General features: G+C 44.7%; 3 protein-coding genes across 9 annotated transcripts in view; 1 reads left to right on the plus strand and 2 right to left on the minus strand.

Moving 5' to 3' along the window:
• Nucleotides 1-3,703, plus strand: part of grik4 (glutamate receptor, ionotropic, kainate 4) — a 312,974-nt gene extending 309,271 nt beyond the window's left edge. For all 4 annotated transcript variants that reach the window (XM_069182439.1, XM_069182438.1, XM_069182440.1 and 1 more), the window contains one exon: nucleotides 1,540-3,703. In XM_069182439.1, the coding sequence (XP_069038540.1) occupies nucleotides 1,540-1,920 (381 nt within the window). In that variant the 3' untranslated portion in view covers nucleotides 1,921-3,703. The remainder of the gene's footprint in view (nucleotides 1-1,539) is intronic.
• Nucleotides 3,704-10,159: 6,456 nt separating this feature from the next.
• LOC102684097 (zinc finger protein 214-like) lies at nucleotides 10,160-15,356 on the minus strand. Of its 4 annotated transcripts, none has more exons than XR_011183050.1 (4): nucleotides 15,251-15,356; nucleotides 13,593-13,934; nucleotides 12,268-13,198; nucleotides 10,160-11,146 (listed from the first exon to the last, which is right to left on the minus strand). XR_011183050.1 is itself a non-coding variant. In XM_006642206.3 (3 exons), exons 1-3 carry the CDS (start codon nucleotides 15,255-15,257, stop codon nucleotides 12,414-12,416), a joined length of 1,134 nt encoding a protein of 377 aa, XP_006642269.3. In that variant the 5' UTR covers nucleotides 15,258-15,356; the 3' UTR covers nucleotides 10,160-12,413. The 4 variants fall into 4 exon arrangements, 2 of the variants coding, with proteins under 2 accessions (XP_006642269.3, XP_069038543.1); XR_011183049.1 differs by having other exon boundaries at nucleotides 11,263-13,198; XM_006642206.3 differs by having other exon boundaries at nucleotides 10,160-13,198.
• A 1,068-nt stretch (nucleotides 15,357-16,424) lies between these two features.
• Nucleotides 16,425-19,928, minus strand: ufc1 (ubiquitin-fold modifier conjugating enzyme 1). The gene is made up of 6 exons (XM_006642156.3): nucleotides 19,768-19,928; nucleotides 19,120-19,187; nucleotides 18,551-18,614; nucleotides 18,293-18,369; nucleotides 17,716-17,806; nucleotides 16,425-17,462 (listed from the first exon to the last, which is right to left on the minus strand). Exons 1-6 carry the CDS (start codon nucleotides 19,888-19,890, stop codon nucleotides 17,382-17,384), a joined length of 504 nt encoding a protein of 167 aa, XP_006642219.1. The 5' UTR covers nucleotides 19,891-19,928; the 3' UTR covers nucleotides 16,425-17,381.
• Between the last annotated feature and the right edge of the window lie 35 nt (nucleotides 19,929-19,963).

Consider the following 19,963-nt stretch of genomic DNA (forward strand, 5'->3'; position numbering starts at 1 on the left):
TAAGTGTCTGCTGTCTTTTACTGTTGTGATAGTGAAGTATAGGCGATATGGCCAACACCTTCCAGGTGATCCTGTTCTTCTTGCGGCCTTTGGAAAACGTTGATGAATTCCCACTATTTTTTTCAATATCTGTTCCTAACAATTCTTCCAAGATTCTAGGTATACACTCAGTCAGTTGACATCATTCTGTAACATAACAGTTTCTTGTGTATTTATAGAGGTGGTAGAACTATTAGCACATAATGCAGTCTGTAAATATTAGAGAACCAGATTGTGATGGCTTTATTTAAAAAAGAGTAATCTAATGTGCTGCAGCTACAGTAGAAGAATTCCATTTCATTTAATGTGACACTAAAGTTAACCAGACAGAGAAGAAATGTCAGAGGTCCAAGTCCACATAATGCTTGAATTCACATGTTCATTCATTTTAACTTTTAAATATCGAGTGACAGCCAGTTAAATCTCAGTTCATTACCTGATTACCGTTACTTTCCTTGTTCACCATCATTAATTCAAGTCCTCCGGAGTCTTCTCTATTCTTTTGACTGCCTCCTGCCTGATAAAGCTGAGGAAATATGAATCTTTTCAGCTGGAAAACTGAAGCTCCTGCAAGTCACTTAACACTGTCCCATGCAATTCAGCATATTGATATGACATGCTGAATACTTTGGGAATGTTTTCTTTATATCTTTTTGCTGTTTTTTTTTTACCATGGATCATTGATGAATACCAAACACTGTCCCTTTCATCAAAACACAACCACCAGGGCGCTTTATTATTTTGTTAACAATTCACTGATTATAGACCAAATCTGATTTTTAAATCCATTGAACTGCCCAACTCTCTCACTGTATATTGGATTGCACTTTCCTTGCCGAGATGAATACTCCCGATTGCCATCACAGTGACGGCACTTATCAACACTTAGAGGGAATATTTGGCTCAACCCACTTGTTAGAGTTAGGTGGCGCAGCAGCAGTGGAGGGGGAACCCGGGGCTAGATTGAAGGACGAAGGGACTGATTGCTAATCACCGATGGCTGGGAATGATTGAGCGTGGTCGTTGTCATCCCTCCCGAACTTTAGTTAAATAAACTCCGTTTTTAGCCCAGATTTAACATTTATTTTATTTTTTTATGATTGGTTTTCCCATCACAAAAATAACATTTTATTCTTAGTCTGTTTCATTCAGGGGATGCTTAAAGGACAGGTCATGCATCGATTCAGACTAAGCAGCAGGTATTAAATACATGGCGTGCTGGTTAGTGCTGCTGCGCACACAGTGATGCTGGGTTTGATTCTGGCCACATTCTGCGCGGAGTTTGCACGGCCTCCCCATTGTTTGCATGAATTTCATCAGGTGCTCATCGAACACGTTCTGCACATCCTACAGGGGAATCCTGTGCATCTGGATCTGCACTTCTGCACCTTATTCTGGGAGTAAGCGGGTAGGCTGCTGAATATGGGTGACCAAGCCCTTGCGCTGGTGTACGACGTCTCCCGGCCTCTCTCTCTCTCTCTGCCCCTCTCTTCCTCGTAGTTGTCCATGTGCGAGGAGATGTTCCAGGAGCTGCGCGGGATCGTGCTGTGCCGGGACAGCCTGCAGCTGCGTCGCCGGCGCGGCGGGGGCGTCCCGCGGGCGCGGCCCCTGCCCCCCGAAGAGCGAAGGGCCCGTGGCGCCGCCGGCCTTAGCAACGGCAAGCTGTGCGGGGGCAGCGGGGCCCCGGAGCCTCTGGCACACAGACTGGCGCAGGAGGCGGCCTTGGTGGCACGGGGCTGCACCCACATCCGCGTCTGCCCGGAGTGCCGGCGCTTCCAAGGCCTGAGAGCCCGGCCCCCCGGGGCCAGCGGCGCCTCCCCCGTCCACAGCGAGGAGAGCCTGGAGTGGGAGAAGGCCACCAACAGCAGTGAACCTGAGTAGGCGCCGCCCTGCTGCCCGCCAGCCGCTCACGCAGTTGTCTGGGGATTGCTGGGTTGCAGGGCACTAGCGGACCAGTCCCCTCCTGCCCTGGAGAAGAGAGGTCAGGAGCCTGGCCAGGCGGCCCCCCCACCCCACACCCACACCCACCCGGGAGTGAGCTTCCTTTTGGCTCTCCCAACAGCCTGCCAGGCAATAGCCAGGCCCCAGACACCCAGCCCAGCAGGGTCCTTAGCGGACAGTCACCCTACTATGCAGTTTTCACTCCAGGGGTCTTTTCCTTTTTTTTCCCATTGTTTTCTTTCTAAATTATTTTTGCTGAAAAGTTTTAAATTAGCGTTATCGTTTTTAGGAATGTTGTTTCGATTTTCCTCGCGGGGCACTGGGCCTAGTCCCCAAGACAAGAGCCTTTTCAAACTGCAGCTTTTTTTGGGGAAAAAAAAAAGCATCATGAATCGTAACTTCAGATTTTTAAAAAGTGCCAAAAAAAACCCGCTGGGGGACCCTGCACTGGTGTCGCTGCACCGCGAGGCGGCTCTCTCTCCTGGCCGACGACACAGGAGCACCGGGGCTCCCTCGCTGCCTGGTGGGGAGCAGCCCCGTTCCAGCGGAAAACTGGAAACTAGAATGTGATGCGAGTTTTTTTTTAAACCACGATAATTGCATTCAAAAAGTTTTAAAGATATTTTTTGAAAGACAAAGAAGCAGAGGCAACGTGGGAACAACAGACGCAGAGGTACAGCAGCTGTGTATTTGAAGTGTTGCCTTGTTTTTAGAATCTGTCTCACAGGCCCTGACAGGCCAGAGCCATCCAGTGGCTCCTCTTACCCGTCTCTGTCCTGTCCTGTACTCTTCCAGACACTCTGATGGGACTCCTGGTCACATGCGGGACTGTGTGCTGTGTGCTCTGTACTGTATGTACCTGCCTTGACTCTCATGATGGTGGTCCTGAACGCTTCCTCATGCCTTATTGCCACATTGAGTTTTTATGTGGTTTTTTGTCTGTCACTGTCCACACTGGCTCATGTTTCTCTGAGGTGTAGTTTTCATTCACGATAAGACCAGAGAACTTTTTTTTTATTTTAATTACAAAAATTATAGCACATTATATTTTATTTTACTGCGCAGTTCTCAGCTGCACAGTTCTGGCAGTTTAGGAAGGCTGTCCCTTCCTGCTTCTTCACTTCACCCCAATCTTTACATTGGAGCAACCCCAAGTTTGTGATCTCATTATGGTGCCAGCCAGCACTCTGAGACCGGGGGGGTGGCACTATCAGTGGGGGTCTCTCTGTAAATAGAAACAGGGTATGAGACAGAACATCGTGGCCACCATCTCTTGAGTCCTGTATTCTGTGTGCTGTGAGATGTCAGGAAGCTGCTGTCTTCCCGTCTGATGTGGTTTCGGAATGGGGAGGGGAGGATTCAGAGGTCTGTGGTTAGTCATGCATTCTGTGCTGTTTCTGGTGCCTGCCAGAGAGGTGAAGAATGACTGACCAGGAGTGACAGGGGAACAGACAGATGAGTCCAGAAACGCATCCACAGTCCTGCAGTCCTTTGGTTAATGTCATTCGCTCATCCTGCTTTCCCTTTGAAATTTGGAACAAACCCGTTTTAAACTGGGTGATGGTAGAACAAATTTGGTTGTAACTGGGAATTTTCTATTTAAAGAGGGGGAGCTTTGTCATCCAGCATCCTTGGGGAACAGAGTATGTTGGTGAAGCAGAGACGCTGGTAAATAAAAATATTACTGCAGAATGTTCAAGAATAAACTGTAGATTTGAAATAAGTCTATATTTAATCTCTGAAAAAAAATTAAAAGTGCTTTAAAATATTGTTCTATGCTCACCAGTGACATATTAGACATTTAAATCAGGAGTGTTGTAATGTGATAACTATACCCTACACTAATGACTACACATGATTTCTCACTTTCACTTCTCTGGGCTGTGCTGTTTAACTGAAAAATTCAGTGAAAAAGATTCATACAAAACTTCTATCTGTGTTGTTTTATGCAAAATCTGACTTTTTTAAATCACTTTCTCTCTTTGAGAACATCGACCACAAACTTTGGAAAATCTGTTTTCTGGCCCTTAATGTTGTTTATCTGCGATGAGCCAGTGTTAAATTCCTTCATCATCACGTTGCGATTATCTCCTCTTTTAAGGCACTTTATAATGTCCAGTTTTTGGCTGGTAGTTAATCCCGCAGTATTCCTTTTCACTCCAGCATTGTGGAAGCTTCCCGAAGTGGGGACTGCACCAATTGTGAATTAGTCGGGGAGTTGCTGGAAGCTTTTAAGCTTTTCAAGCTGGTTAACAAAGCTTTCTGGATGAAAAACTGCCAGTAAAGATAGCTTTTATACATTTTAATTTATGATTCTCAGATCTCACGTATTCCTGTGAATAAGATTTTAGCTTTTTATTTGTTTCAAAGGTCACCCCTCCACATACACACACACAATATAAATGGCTGTGTAACATAAATGATTAATGGTTTAGGTGTTTAGCTGAGATAAAACTGTTGCCATGACTCAGTTCCAGGCCTTTTTGAATGATAACTTTCCATTTAAAATATCAATTATACATTTCTGAAGCCAACGTTAATCTCTAGGAAAGTGAGGTGAGAGTGTTCAGAACAAATCATTGGAGCATTTCGTACTTTAGCAAGAAGGCGAAAAGGCATGGACTGAACAAAGCTCTGCTCTTGCTGTGCAGTTGAGGTTGGCTCTGGATCAGCTGGAGCTTATCCTCGGTCCGCTGCAGAAAGAGAATGGAAACTAGGAGGGGCCCCTTGCCTTGATCTTGATTGGGTTGAGTGCAGGACTTCTTTACTGTAGCCATTGCTGTCAGGTATTTCAGAGTGTCTTTTAACGTCGCTAAAAACCCATCAGGAGCAAGTCTGTCTTTGGTGGGTGTAGATACCAGATGGCAGTGTGTTCAGCTTTATCAGCCTATCTGTTCCCAAGGTTTGGAAGCTGATCTCTCAGGTTTCTCCCAAGAGCCAAACTGGACAGCGCTTAGTGACAGGAGGCTAGGTGCTCTCTTCGTTTGTATGGCCAGTCCTGTGCCAGTTTCTTCCCCAGACATCTGCAGCAATAGTTAGCTGAGAGAGTGAAGCTCAGGCCTGCAGGTAAAGGTGCCGCCTAGAAAAAAACAGAAGACTGTGCTGTGCGTGAAAGCAAAAGTGCTGCGCGGAAGGTACTGCAGTGTCATATAGATGCTCCATGTGGAACTCAGTACTGCATTCAGTGTTGTACAATTCCACGAGGGACTTTGTCACATTGAATGCATCCTTTTATCATACTACAGTATCCCTAAGCCATTTCCTTTGAAAACCCTTAGCTGGTTTGCGTAGTGTTCCCCTCCTACTCCTCTGCAGCTTTGACAAATCAAGTAAGGGCGCTACATTGCTCTTTCGTGTGTAGGGCTCTCTGACAGCAGGGCAAAGGCCCAGGGCCAGCTTGTGGATTGGGGCTAATTATGTTTGGAAGGAATACCTGGTAGTAAGTCACTCAAAACATGTTTTCAACAATCAGGAATCAATGAACATGGAAGAAATCTGTAAAAAAAAAAACTCATTATTTGCCAGAATACATCCCCATGGATTAATTCCTTCATTTGCAGTCTTCAGGGTTTTTGTTTGACTTCCTACTGCTCATTAATAAATGGGCAACGTGACTTCTGGGTATCTGTATTATAGGTTAGAACTGCTCTTTGCATATCAAAAGGTCTAATTAATGAGTTAGTTACCAAGTATCTGTGGTACATAGCCTGAAGTTTATCAAGCTGAATGCTTTTAACCAATCAAGATTCAGAGATTTAAGTAACAATTTCTATATACAAGCATTTGAAAATATGCACAAGTTTTCTTAAAGTTGCATTTAATTTGCTGTTGCATGCATTTGTGAGGATTGCACTTTTGCTGCATAAGGTTAATAAGGTTAAATAGCCATTTTCGGGGGCTGTCTGCGAAAATAGTGTGCATACAGAAATGATGTAGCCCATGGAAAGGCAATTAATTTCCTTTTGCAATTACGAGATTTCTCCACTGTTAAGTGAAATCTAATGGGTAGAGGTGTGTTCAAGATTCCTGTCCAGCCCGGTACCACTGGACCCTCTGTACAAGCAACAAAGCAACAAAGTCTCTAGACTGACGCTTGCTGAAGTACAGAGCGTGCTGAGGAGTGCTGGGTGGTCCTTCCAATGGCCGAAGTGGGAATAGTGTTGGGAAATCTCCCATGGTGGCTGCTTGTGCTTTTTGTAATTTGTCAAATTCCTTCCCTAGCTATAAATTCAGAAGGAAATTATTCAGAAGAGATATTCAAAGTTAAGAGTTTAGTATTCCAAAAAACCCATTTGGGCTATTTTATCATTCATATGAATAGAAGCTGTTCGAAGCCTGCATTGCACTTTCTGTGGGTTCCACCTTCTACAGTATCTCATTCCCAATTGTCTCTGGCAGCCTTGATGCAGGGGCTAGAGTTTGTAGGTCTGGTTGTAGGATTTAGTGGCAAAGCTGTTCAAAAACTCCAGACATCATCAGGGTACATTTTAAGGCATTCTTAGAGATGAATATTAAGTAACTTGTAATTTAGCCCTGTGAATAGAAGGTCCTTTGTTTTTTGCTTCCCTTACAGGTATTGTTTCTGTTTAACTTATTTAAGTGCTATCAAATTACTGAATTGCATTGACAGACTATGACATATTATATGATTTTAGGGTATGCAGTGAGGCAATCTGACACCTTCTCTCTGCTCTGTGCTCACCCTAGAGAGATTGTCTGTGCCCACGTTAGAGATCACCTATGCCCATGCTTCAGACATTGCCTGGGCCTGCCCTTATAAGATTGCCCGTGCCCATCCTAAAGAGATCGCCTGTGCTCGCCCTGGAGACACCGCTTGTGCCCATGCTTCAGAAATCGCCTGTGTCCACCCTAGAGACATCACCTGTGCTCATCCTTCGGAGATCGCTTGTGCTTGTGCCGGCATGCTTCAGAGATTGCCAGTGCCCACTCTAGAGAGGTCAGTGCAGAGACTCTTCATTGTTGCATCATCAGGTAGTGAGATGGTTTGCAGAATCATCAGTGTTATTGCCAGCCCAAAAACCAACTCATTTCAAAGCCACTTAACGTGGGAATGCAAGGGTCCGCTCAGTAACAGCTCAGTAGCACCCTCATGGCTCAGTAACATCTTTGTCCTTCATGGTCAATTGGGGGGAGGGGGTGCTAATGAGGTGCTTGTCATTGTAAAGGGGATTATTTTATACTCCACTTGGCACACTTGGTGGATGCCCAAGAGAAGGGTGCCCCTTGTTTACATACGAGCTGTTGGGGATCAGGGTATATGAATGTGCTCCCCACCCGAGTCTAGAAACAGGGATCCATGACAAAGTACCCGGTCAGCCAAGATCAGCAACCAGTGTCTTTAACCTGAATTTACATAACAGATTGGTTTATAAATCACTCATAATAGTGCAGTGCTGTTTCATCATGCTACATGATGGGCCCATCCAGTGAAAAGTGAAGTCGCATTCGTACTTCATACCCCAAAAACCCATGAGCAGGTTTTCAAGAATGCACTTGGAGAGCAGTGGATTTCATGTGTGTTGTGGACATAGCTCTTCTTTAATGAGAGAGATCTTCCTGCCATTTCTGCATTTTATACAGGTTTATATTTCTTTTCTAACGTATTTTGCTACAGATAATCAAAATCATGCTGTTAATTTTGAGATCAAGTTCAGTTGCCAAAATATCATTCTAAATCTTCCAGCAGGCTGTTGTTCAGTATGTGATGCAGAATCAGTTCATAAATCGTTCATGTTTTGGGAGAGCAGAATCATATTCAACTTGCCACCCAATGCAGATGCTCAGCAATCATGAGGGATGGTAGATTGTCATTCTTAAGCAAACAGAAAGTTACTCATTGTTCATTAAACAGAACGTATGTCTGCCTGTAAAATGATAAACCTCTTCATTTCTAGATGCATAGAGCAACCTATGGCATCTGCTCCATTTACCTTTCACTCTCCCTTATTGTAAGTGGTGCAGGGGTATAGTGGATAGCACTGCTGCCTCAGAACACTTAGATTCCGGACTGGGATGCTTTCTGTGTGGAGCTTGGTTAATAGGTTAGTTGATGCAGATGGAGCCTCAAGGTGTGTGCATGCATGACCCTGTGATAGACCTGGTATACTGTCCAGGCTGTAGTCCCGCCTTGAGCCCTGTGCTTCCAGGAAAGGGTTCAGGTCACTGAGACTCTCAGCGGGAACAAATGGCTTTCCAGTATGCATCATCCTGATTGTAGCAGTATAGCTACAGCAAGAGGTCCCACTGACCCTGGAGTCTCGGGGGTTCAGTGCAGTGAAGATCCCTGGTTTGCATCTGGCTTTTTCATACTTCCATGTATTTTACCACAGCTGCATCACACTATATGCGCTACATCATACCTTACACTGCTTACACCATGGTGCTCATCAAGCGCTCACAACTTTGATGAGGAGTGAGGCAGATATTGTCTAGGGTTTGCAGCTCTTTAACAGGAATTTCTGTAGCCCAAGGAACTTTGAATAGGAGCATGGAATTTTACAAGTCTTTTTAATGAGTGAATAACCTGATCCCCAGTTTAAGAATGCACAATATTGTCTACCAATACATTAAGTGTTCTTATTCTTAGGGAACTTTTTAACATGCTTTTATCAAGCCTAAAGCAATGAAAATATCTACAATTTCAAGCCACATTCTCTGGTCTTTAAACAATGTTGTGCTTTTGGTGAAATCCCATTAAAAACACATCAATATATTAACAGATCATGCTAATTTATTCTGAAAGTGTATCCCAGTTTCTGTCAACGTTTCCCTTCCTAAGGACTGAATTGGGGCGGAAAATGAAACGTTGGTTAATGTGAAGTTTGTTCTGCTGTCAAAGGTGCAGAAGAGGACGTGGGTCTCTCTCCAGTTTCCACACCACCCTATGCAATTACCAGTTTAAAAACAAATGGGAGTTTTAAAAGAAAGTTTTTTTTTTTGTTCGAAATTAGACACTCAAAGAAAATGTGGCTTTTTTTGAAGGTGAAGCTCTTGGATTGTTTTGCCTGTCTTTGTTCTCACAGTCTCTTGAATGTACTGAACAAAATTCTTGACATTGTTTGTCTTTCAAGAAAATAAAATAGGAGTGTATTTGCTTTGTTTACTCCCTGTGCTGTTCCTTCTCGGTGTAATCAATTTCTCTTGGGGGCAGTGGGTGGCACTGAAAGCCAAAACTGTCTTACAAAGACGTGAGCGTGCAAATTAATTCGCTGGTGCCATTTACTGCTTTTCCAATTCACAGAAGCCACCAGGGAGGCACAGAAGGCTTGGGAACTTGTGCAGGATGAACCACTGAGTCACGCACGGCTGTTCGCTGAAATGTGCATCATGTTTCAGAACTGTCACCAGCCCAGAATGAACGTGGCAAAGCAGAGTGTATGTTGAAGAGAACTCCAGACACTTCCCCTGTCAAGGCATGTCTGTTCAAGCAAGTAACTCAACAGAAACAACATCTGTGCTGACACTTTTCGTAGATCACTACATTTGCAGAGGGCACATCTGATTGGTAAGATTGTTGATTCATGTCTGCAGGACTACGTAAGGACTAGTTTAGGACAGCACACACACCTACTTACTGGGATTTATGCCTGGTGCTTAGCCATGCTATGACACTAACAAGCAGCACTGACATTTAAACTCAATGTGAACTTTTTTAATTAGAGCCTTAATGAAAACTCATGCTGAGAAACACTTCAGTCTTGGTCCTGTGTCTACTGGTTTGTGTTCCCTGCTTTTAATTGCCAGTGTTAATTGGTGTCAGGTACTGATCAGCCTGCTTGTTGACAATTGTTTCTGCACTCAGGCCTTGATTTTAAAAATATACCCCCCCCCAGTGCGGTGCTTATCAACCATGGTGCTGGGAATCACTCTTCTCCTATTTTCTCAACCCAAATTCTAATTTGCAATTTTCTATTTGAATCCTTTACTTAAATTTATGCTCAGCTTTTAAATATCTGAGATATTGTAATTGGGAAGATACCTGTGCTAGTAAAATGAGTTTCAGAACTGCCTTCATTCATATAAATATAACAAGCTAGACTGAAGCAGAATGAAAAACACTGACTCACTTCACGAGGTGTCTGATCAGCAGCAATTTCTCAGCTATAAAGCTTAAGAGCTGTTTAGTCTGAAATAAGGGAGCAAATTCTTTATTAGCAAGTTGTGGATTGATACTTTATTGATCCCGTGAGGAAAATTGCAGTGGAGTGACTGCATGAAGTACAGTATCCTGAAGTTGACAGGGTATTTCATGGTACCTAGGGTATAGGCATAGGTACAGATAGTTAAAATTAACAAATTTTGTTTTAAACCAAGGACTGAAAAGAACTCTAAAGCAGCAAATAGATCTGTTATAGACACATGCAGTGTGTCTACAGATTTTCAGTCCATCTCTGCGCTTAATACATTTTATCAACTCATTATTGGCATAATGGGACAAATCAAACAGCTTCTTCCAGCTCTTCAGCCTTCCAGGACCGCTACCAGAGACCCCTGCACTAAGGTCTGTTTTACTGGGTCAGTTAACTTTAAAACAAGTACTATGAGTTCCCTGAGCAACTATACCACAAGGCCTTCTCCTCTAGCTACTTTCCCACGGTGCTTCCTTCAATATCTCCATTCTTCCACAAGTCAGGATTCTCCGGAGATTCTCCTGACTTTCCAGCATTCCCAACCCCTGGCCTTGGGAGCAGGGATGTTGCTGTGACAACCGGAACACTGGACACACAGTGTGGCTTCACCTCTGTGTTGCACCCCCTGGGGTCAGGAGGATGGGGGCTGTGCTACTGTATACTGACTCCAGTGAACCCCCTGTGAACACAACACCACTGCGCTTGTACTACTGCTGTTACTTACCCATAGGGGCCTAGGAAGCCCCATTAAAAAGGCTGAAAGATGGAATGTCTGGTGCAGAGGTATAGTAAACGGCGTGCTGCATGAAATGCAGTTAATAAAATGCAGCTTTTCTAATATTTTATTAATATTGAAAACAAATTTTCATTTGTTTACAGCAGGGGTCTTGGAGTCCCGGTGTCTTCTGTTTTCTGTTCCACCCAGTTTCTCAGTTACATGGTTGTTCTAGCTATTTAGTTAGCTGCATGATGGTGATACTCCTAACCTGATCATGAGGTGATTTATGTTAATACACCTGAAATGAAAAGAATGTCTTGTTTAATCAACTGTAAAAGACTTTAAGAAAATTATATGTAGGCCTAATGTAGAAAATAATTAGGTTAATTGTTTAATTGACTACTTAGGTAGTACCAGTAGCCAGAGGATGCAAGGCCCTCCAGGATCTGCGTTTGAGAGACCTGGACTAGATGATACCCGATTGACGTCTCCTTTCATCTCTTCTCTAGGGTCCAGACAAGCTTGAAAATGCAGCACCACCTTCTGGAGTGGTGGAGGAGAAGTTAGACAGATGGAGATAGTGCAGTTATAAAAAGAGGGTGTCCTACTCACAATAAACAGTAAGCTATTATTCAATTAGAAGACTCCTGGGCTCCTGGGCTCATCAACCAATACAGCACTTAGTCTACTTCCTACTAAGAAAGTTCAGGAAGTTTGTAATATGTTCTGTCATTGTAGCTGAAGGCATGAACACTCTGAGTAGGTTGTTTTTTTTTTTTAGTTGGGATTACTATTACTTTAAGTAGTAACATTCATAAAGTACCAGAGACGTTTTTCCAAGAGCTCATCTCACAAATATAAAGCTCTGCTGCTGATGATATAACTGAACAACCTCCCCTGCCACATAACAGTTAGGGTCTCTTTCCTGGCTGGTGAGGAAAGGGAGACCCAGCACAAATGTACCAGGACACACAGAGGGGACTTGTGACAGGGGAGTGTCTCCCCGAACCTGAAGTTGAGTGTGCTGCAGAGGTGCTGTACCGCTGTCATGTAGTTTGGGCAGGTGGAGGAGTGTCACCTCAGAGAGAGACCCCAGACCTTCTCTCCTACTGGGGTGTATGTGCCAGTCAGGCAGGCCACCTTCTGTGCTGTGCCGACTCCAGCGAACCCCCTTTTCTAACACAACATCACGGAATACAGCCTCACACAGGTCAGCTGTAAGTTCTTCTCTTTCCATCTTTCCTAACAATGAAGCATCCATGTCTTATAAAAAGATCTCATAATTCCTCAGTTCAGATTTTACCTGGCTGTTTTTTCTCACGTGTATGAAGGGCAGTATGCTTCAGCCTGAAGTGTCCCAGGGTTGCAAGAGCTGCAGATCATAGTGTTGAAGCCGACACACAGCATGTCATTTCTCACCTGGTCTGTCTGTGTGGACGAACGCAGCACCTGCGGGTTGGAATGCCTGGGGTGGCTCACCCTGCTGTTCTCTGCCCGTCAAGGGGAGGGAGTTACACCTGATTGCCAAGCTTCGTGTGGCAGTGCTGCCTGCGGCAGGCCTGTCACTATCGCGAGCACTGGGGGCCGTCGCACAAATGTCCCTTCAGCTGGTAGGCATAGGTGAACCCGTCTCCGCAATGCGCGCAGCGGTAGGGGGTCTTGCCGGCGTGGGCTCGGCGGTGGTGCATGTTGAGGGCACCGCCATGGATGAACCTGCGGCCGCACTCGTTGCAATGGTAGGGCATCTCACCCGTGTGGATGCGCTGGTGCCTCTTCAGCGCCCCTGACTGGTTGAAGCTCTTGCCGCAGTCGCCGCAGCGGTAGGGTGTCTCTCCCGAGTGGATCCTGCGGTGGTTGCGCAGGTGCTGCGCCCGGCTGAAACTCTTGCCGCAGACCAGGCAGTGGAACAGGCGCTCCCCGGTGTGCTCCCTCTGGTGGTACTTCAGCGCCACCGTGGTGCTGAAGCTGGCCTCGCACTGGCCGCAGCTGTAGGGCGTCTCCCTCACCGGCACGCTCTGGCAGATCTCCACGCTGCCCAAGTCCCTGGCCAAGCGCTTGCAGGCCGGGCAGCGCAGCTGGCTCTCGTTGGTGTGCACGCGCTGGTGAGATTTGAAGTTGCCCAGCTGGATAAAGGAGTCCCCGCACTCTGGGCAGCGGTATGGGGGGTCTCCAGTCAGGAACAAGGGTCTGGAGGCAGCAGTGTCCCCGGGGGAAAAGCTCTGCCCACACTTCGTGCACTGCTGGACAGCCGGCAAGATCCCTGCTCCGTCCTGCTGCTCCGTTTTCATCCCTGGCTTGGCGTCGGGGTGGAGGGCTTCAGACAGAGCCCTGGAGCCATCTCTCCGTGAGCCTGCAGTGGACGAGAGCAGGACACTGCAGTCACTGTCGGAACATGAACGGAAAGGAAGTGAATACAGTCCTGTGAGTGCACACTGCCACCTGCTGGCCCTTCTATGGGTTACAATAGGATCTTACATTTGGAGGTTATAACTGAAAATAAGTACAGTAGGTGTTTCCCAAAACACAATCGTAAGCCTGAGAAATGCTCTACTGTAAAAAAGAGGCTTCTATATGTTTAACCTGCCTTGAAATAAACGCTGTGCACAGCCTGTCTTTAATCAGTTACAGTCATTACAGGTTATATACTTGTTTTTAGTTACTTTAAGGATTTTAGATAGGAGCTCCAATATTAACCATCTGCATGTGTCTTAAAAAGCTCATAAAGAAATGTTGCAATTATGCACCTTGGTGGAGTTCTTCAGCTACATGAAGAGGCTGAAGCCCAGTGCTGAGCTCCAGGCTGTGCTGTTTCTCCTCTGGCTCATCGGGACACAGATCCCAAGCCTTCTCTTCTTTAGTGCCTTCCTCTTTCAGCTCAGGGACCTCTCCCACAATGCAGATGTGTCCCAGCTCCCCCACAGTCTCGGCAGTGCTGTGAGTTCCATGCTCAGAGGGCTCTTCTTTTATCCAGGGGCTCCCCGGGTCAGGGGTCTCCTGCCTGGAATCTGCCTCGATCTCCTCCTGCTTCACCCAGCTGAGCTCCAGGTCAGGGGTCTCCTCCTTGATTTGGATGCCCATCTTCCCCCCTGATCAGAAGTGCATAATAGATGCCTGTTTAACACAATTAATTAATTGAGCCCTTTGAGAGATAATTCAACTTTTAACTCATATTCTGCGTCTGCGGCAACTGTTTAAAAGCGGTCATAAACATGTTGGCCAGGATGCAGAGAGCCAGCTCCCCATGCATAGCAGTTTCAGGTCTTAGCCAGCCCCAGGCTACTGTCTTTAAGAGTGCCAAGACGCCTGACCTCCAGCCAGGAACCTTGCAGACCTGCACAAATGCTGAGGCAGGTGGGATCAGTTTGCATGGTGGGAGACCCAGGCACTTGTATAGACTTATAAATCTGGCGATAACTTGCGTTGAAAATATATTTACTAGGAGAGAGGCCCTCTACCACTTAATTAGGATAAAATGACTAGGTTCCACAGTTGAAATGTTGCATCTGTAACTCAGAATTACTGAGTTACTGTTACTTTCCAGCAGGGAACTAACCGGTCCAGTTAGTCCAGTTACAACCAGTAATAAGCTGAGGCAGGTAAACACTTCAACCCTCCAGGACCAGAACTGGGGACTCTCGTACATAATTACTACAATGAGCCACATGGCGTTGCCACTATACACAACTTTAGTTTGAAGTATGTCGTGTTATCCGTTTCCAGTCGACGCTCATCTTCATGAATTCAAAGAAGTATGATCAAACGCGACATAAACCAGAAATAATCCCACTGTTTTATTCACAAGGGTTAGTATCAGTTGAGCACAGCGCAGCGATTTATGGTGATCAAACAATTATTCGTAGGAATTCCCTAGGAAAAATACATTCTACAATAAAAAGCGGTAGTATAAATAAAAAAAACAATTATAAATTGTTCAGTGCCTTCATATCTAACCAGGGAGAACGGGTTTTTCAAATAGGTCGTGTCCGGAAATAAAAATACATAAATTACGAACAGCAAAATGGTTAAGCACAGCCTTCAGGTACATCATCTTGTGTTGAGCTCACTGTTTGTGTGTTCTCTAAATTGTAAAAATAAACTAACAGAGAGCACCCATAGTAATAGAAGATATAAGACTGAGATTTCAGGATCCCGGCACTGTTTAGACAACAATAACAGCGCTGCAACTGACGAATTGAGGACCGACATCGCGAGAGAAAATCGGTAATACAGTCAAATTTCTTTGAACACTTGCAGCTTTTTATTAGACAGGGTAGGAGCCAAGCCAGCTGTCTCTGAACGGTCAGACGTTTAAATAACTACACGCTCCATTTTCACTTTCCAAATGCATGAAACTGTAATTCGAGTGAATAAATCGGCGTAATTAATAAGTGATGTCACTTACATTCCATGCTTCGTCGATATGTTTCCGGTACAATAATGGACCACGTGTCACTGGCCCGCCCACCTCGAGTCTCATTGGCTACTTGGCGGAGTTCAGGACAACTGAAAGGCGATTGGCTGAATTGTGAGTCACTGAGTAGTGCATCTGTGATTTTCACAAACTTTGTAAAAAATAATGCCGTGTCATACTTGTCTTCCAGATGTAAGTTTACTGCACGAAATTCAGCCCACCAAAATGTTAAGGATCGGTAAGATGTCCTGTAGCATACGGTTTTAATGAATGTTTGCCTGCAAAATGAGCTTAGCTATAAAGTTACACTTTTCGGGTAAATCTGCCCCTTTTTTTTAGGTATTATAGCTTATTTAGACTACTCTTTCTGAAACAGAAATTTCAGTTCAATCTCTGCGTTCTGTTCTTATCATGTATGTCAAAGCAGAGATGTATGCTTCTTATTGATAATTATTAGACCTCGTGCAGAGGTTATGTGCTAGTTAATAAATAACAAAGAGCACACATAGTAATAGAAGAGTGATTTTTTTAACAATCATATTTTGCAGTGCAGGGTTTTCAAATGCATTACTAATACCTTACTCAGGATCCATCACATTTTACTAAGGGTTGCATTTGGCATTTTGGCATTATGCACATTTACTTTGGAGTCTGTATGGTATCTGCTGTTAGACATAGCCACCTTATCCAGCCTCCAGAACTAAAACAAGGCTAGGTCTTAATTAGGTGTGATTAATCACAGCTGAAGATAACTTAGTCCTTCCATTGCATCTGTGTTCCTCTGGATTGTGTTTCTTGGCGTGTGTACAGGATTTGGCATTTCAGACTCAACCCAGTATTTAATGCTAGCTTTTGTCTGCTGAAGAGCTTTTTGTTTATCCCTGCAAGAATTCCAGAGAGCACCAGTTTCAAAACTTGAAATTTGGTTCCAGTTTCAGCTCTGTGTTAACAACCTGCATTCCTTGATCTCTTCTCTGCTGCTTCTTCTGCAGTGTGTGCTGGCAAGTTGTGCTGGTAATGGGTTGTTTTCACTATGGACAGCATCTCACAGTCCTCCTTAAATTAAAAGATCAACAGCGGAAGAAAAACTGTGTGGTTCACCCTTTTCCCTCTTCCCCATCTCCATAAGGTCACACATCATGCCAAGAATAAGGAACAAGGCCTGTGCACGTGAATCATCTTTTATTTATTTTACAGCCAAAGAGAATAAAAAAAGTGCATCCATCATTTGAGAGTGATGAAATGAGCTCATCTTGTTTTTAAATCCTCTCACTCCCTCTCCTGCCCCCCACAACCTCGTGCCAGTTCTGGGACCCACAGTAGCCTCAGGCTGGCAGGGCGGCACTGTCTCACCCCACACAGAAGCAGCCAGAATGGTTCTGTTTCTGTTTGCTGGTGCTGCTCTGACCTTCTTGAGACACTTCAGAAAGAAGGGCCCTGCCAGGTAAGAGAGAGCAGAGCAGCAAGCACACGCCTGAAGGCTTGGGAACTGCTTTCTTAAAGCCACGATGAGTGGCTTGTTGTACAACTAGACAGACTTGACACAAGTGTTTTTTTTTTGTCTTTTGTCTGAAGGTAGAACACTGGTCCATTTTGGTAATTTAGGCACAGTTTAAATTTCTTTTCAGGGGACATTTTCTGTGAGTATGTCTTTAAACACCCAGGCCCGAATTCTTAATACTTCAAACAAGGTGCTAAGTTAACTTTTTGTTCACCCAAGGAAGCATCACAAAAAAAATACAGTTTCTTACTACACAGCTAAATACAGCTGCGATATAAATCTTTCAGAATGCCAGTTTATAAGTTACTAAAAGAAGTGTAAATGATTCGGTCCGATAAAGTAGCATGTTAGTTCTTCCTTTCTCAACAACCAAGCAATAACCTTAATATGATGTAGAAGAGTTCTGGATACAGAACGCCAGAGACGGAGCGAAACTCTAGTGTCTTTTCTTCCTGTGCGCTCATGAGATTCATTTTGTCCCCACACAACAGGCAGAGGTGAATTCCAGTGAAGCCCTTGAGGGCAGTTCTTGCTCACAACAAAAAACGGGGTGCAGAAACAAGGTGTGCTGGAGTGGGGTGCTCTCCCTCTGTCTGTGTCTGCAGGTGCAGCCCCACTGACTCAGCTGCTCTGCTGTTCCTTGTGCTGAATGAGCCCCTTGGCAATGAGGTCAGGGATCTCCACAGCCAGCCAGGGCCCCAGCTAAGGGTGAGAGGAGAGAGAAAAAGAGAAAATCGCTTAGTCTTTTTGTACTCCCTCCCAAAACTCAGAACCTCTCCACTTCCCCTCCGTTTCAAATGACTCCCGGCCTTTAAAGGAGAAAAAGACACTGCTGAGGTCAGTACAGAGTCTGTTCACAAGAGAAGTCAGTGCATCACAGTAAAAACATTGCTGATGCCAGTTTTGTCTCCGCTCTTGACGAAGATGCAGGGCAGAGATCTCCTCTGACACCCACCCCAAGGGCCATCAGGTGAGCCAGGCCGAATTTAGGGACATTCCGGGCCCAAAGAGGCTTGAAGTGGTCCGTCAGGCAAATCTTCCCACCCCTGTGGAGAGAAGGACCAGACTAAGACTCCCCACACACTCCAGCCACAAAAAGCTCTGCAAAAGGTAAGCTCCCACTGCAACCATCCTGCGATTCCTTTAAAATCGCCAGAAGAAGGTTGTGCCTTTTACGGAAATACATCACTATTTCAATGCAAGCAGTGAATTACATGTTTGCGAAGTGTTGCTGTATAAAGCTGCTGACTCACACAATGGCTCCCTAAATGTGAAAGTTTTCCACCGACATATCAAGTTTAATTGATATTGATAAATTACGTCTATTTATTTGCAAACAATACCTCTTGTAAGTTCTATCAAGTGAGAGTAACAACAATCTAATGAATTAAAAATACAATCATAAAGAAAGAATAGGACGAATATCTGTTTAAAACCAGAATCCTCAAAAAACACTGGTGTGTGATGAATGCCGATTCAAGAAGTGCTTGCTCTGTTGTGAATGCCTGTAACGTAGTGATCAGCTCTCTTACCTGTACATTTTGGCTGTCTTCCCATCCAGCTCTGGGATTGCCACTTCCGGAGCTGTGGTGGGATAAGTGACAGGAATCTGGAAAAGAGGAAAAGCGGGAGACAACCTCAGGCAAGCATGGGGACATACTGTACAGATGATCGTTATTATTATAGAAAAGACACCATGGTCAGCCTAATGATAGACATAAAAAAATAAGTCAATATAGACAGACTGACAACCACAATGACATCTGGTGAGGTTTAATTTCCAGACTCACGTCAAACTCCATGTCAAATTCATACTTCAGCAAATCGTGAATGTACCAGCATTTCCCGAACCACCTGCCGCAGAGAAGAAAAAAATAAATATTTCTGATCATTTGCAGGATATTCATTGAAACATGTCTACATAACCTCCACACTGAACTCTGTGTGTGGATAATGTTTCAGAGCAACACCTCATCATCAAAATTCTGCAACAGTAAAAACAAGATGTGTCAAAAGCCCCTCAAAGAGTAATCTTGATAATATTTGCAATATTATAGGAACAAGTAATAGGTTTACTCCATGCTGAAAAAAGAAGGAAGAAAACATGTTTCGGCCGTGGAGCCTTCTTCAGTCCTGAAGAAGGCTCCACAGCCGAAAAGTTATGTTTTCTTTCTTCTTTGCAGCCTACGCATGCTGACGCAGCTACCCACCTGAACCTTTGCAATATTATATTTGCAAATAGTACATCTGCATATCTTTAAACAATTGAGAGCACCCAAAAAAGCACCTTTATTCCTGTACTTTTACCTTCACTAGTTTTTATAGGACTACTTTGTAACCTGTCTCTCTCCCCACTTGCCTGGTGCCCTCCTTGTTGGACTCCAGTCTGAACCAGTCGTTGTCGGCCTTCTTGTTGTTCTCCACGTACTGGAGAGATCAAGAGAATGGACATCTTTGGTCAGTTGTTTTGGGAGACAATTTTACACGGTCAGGTAAATAACGAGTGCACGATAGATAACACAGTTCAATAGACAGCCAAAGAAACTAAGCGCCCCAGGACTCTCAGCCTGTGGCATATGGTTCTTCACTTTGTATAAAGCCCTGGAACATTCCCGTGGTGTTACGTAGGATAGTACAGCCGATTTTTCTTCACCAGTACCAGACTTACTTAAGTTTCAGTATATAAAAAATACATTTGGTTCCAGAAATAGCCTGCTTAGCTACTGTCTCTACACAGATGACGTGTGGATGTATCCTACGGGCTAATATTTTTGACAGAACTACACGAATCCCTCAGAAGACGCATATGTCAGTCTTCATATCCTAAAGGCTGACATTATCTTCAAATATAATTATTACAGTGTCGTTTTTTCTCATCGTGACAAACATTCTTTACCTTACTTCGTTTTTTTTTTTAGTTCTGACGCGATGATTGCAGCAATTAAGGGTCGCTTTTCATAAGTGTTTCAAAATAAAGTCCAGGATTCGGGGCAACGCCATCTCTTACTTGAATCAGCGCCAGGTATTCCTCCCGGAGCCTCTGCACCCACAGCTCCTTGTCTCTTGGCCCGGAGTTGGTTTTCAACAGCGGGATCTCGGACACAGCTTTGCGAGTGGCTTCGTCCGCCATCTTGCTCGGGGGACAGGAAGCAGCAGGAGGAGGGGGAAGTGACGTCAGCGTGACCTGTCACTCTGCGAGGAGG

This window comes from Lepisosteus oculatus, chromosome 23 (genome assembly GCF_040954835.1).
Source record: "Lepisosteus oculatus isolate fLepOcu1 chromosome 23, fLepOcu1.hap2, whole genome shotgun sequence".
Taxonomy (NCBI): domain Eukaryota; kingdom Metazoa; phylum Chordata; class Actinopteri; order Semionotiformes; family Lepisosteidae; genus Lepisosteus; species Lepisosteus oculatus.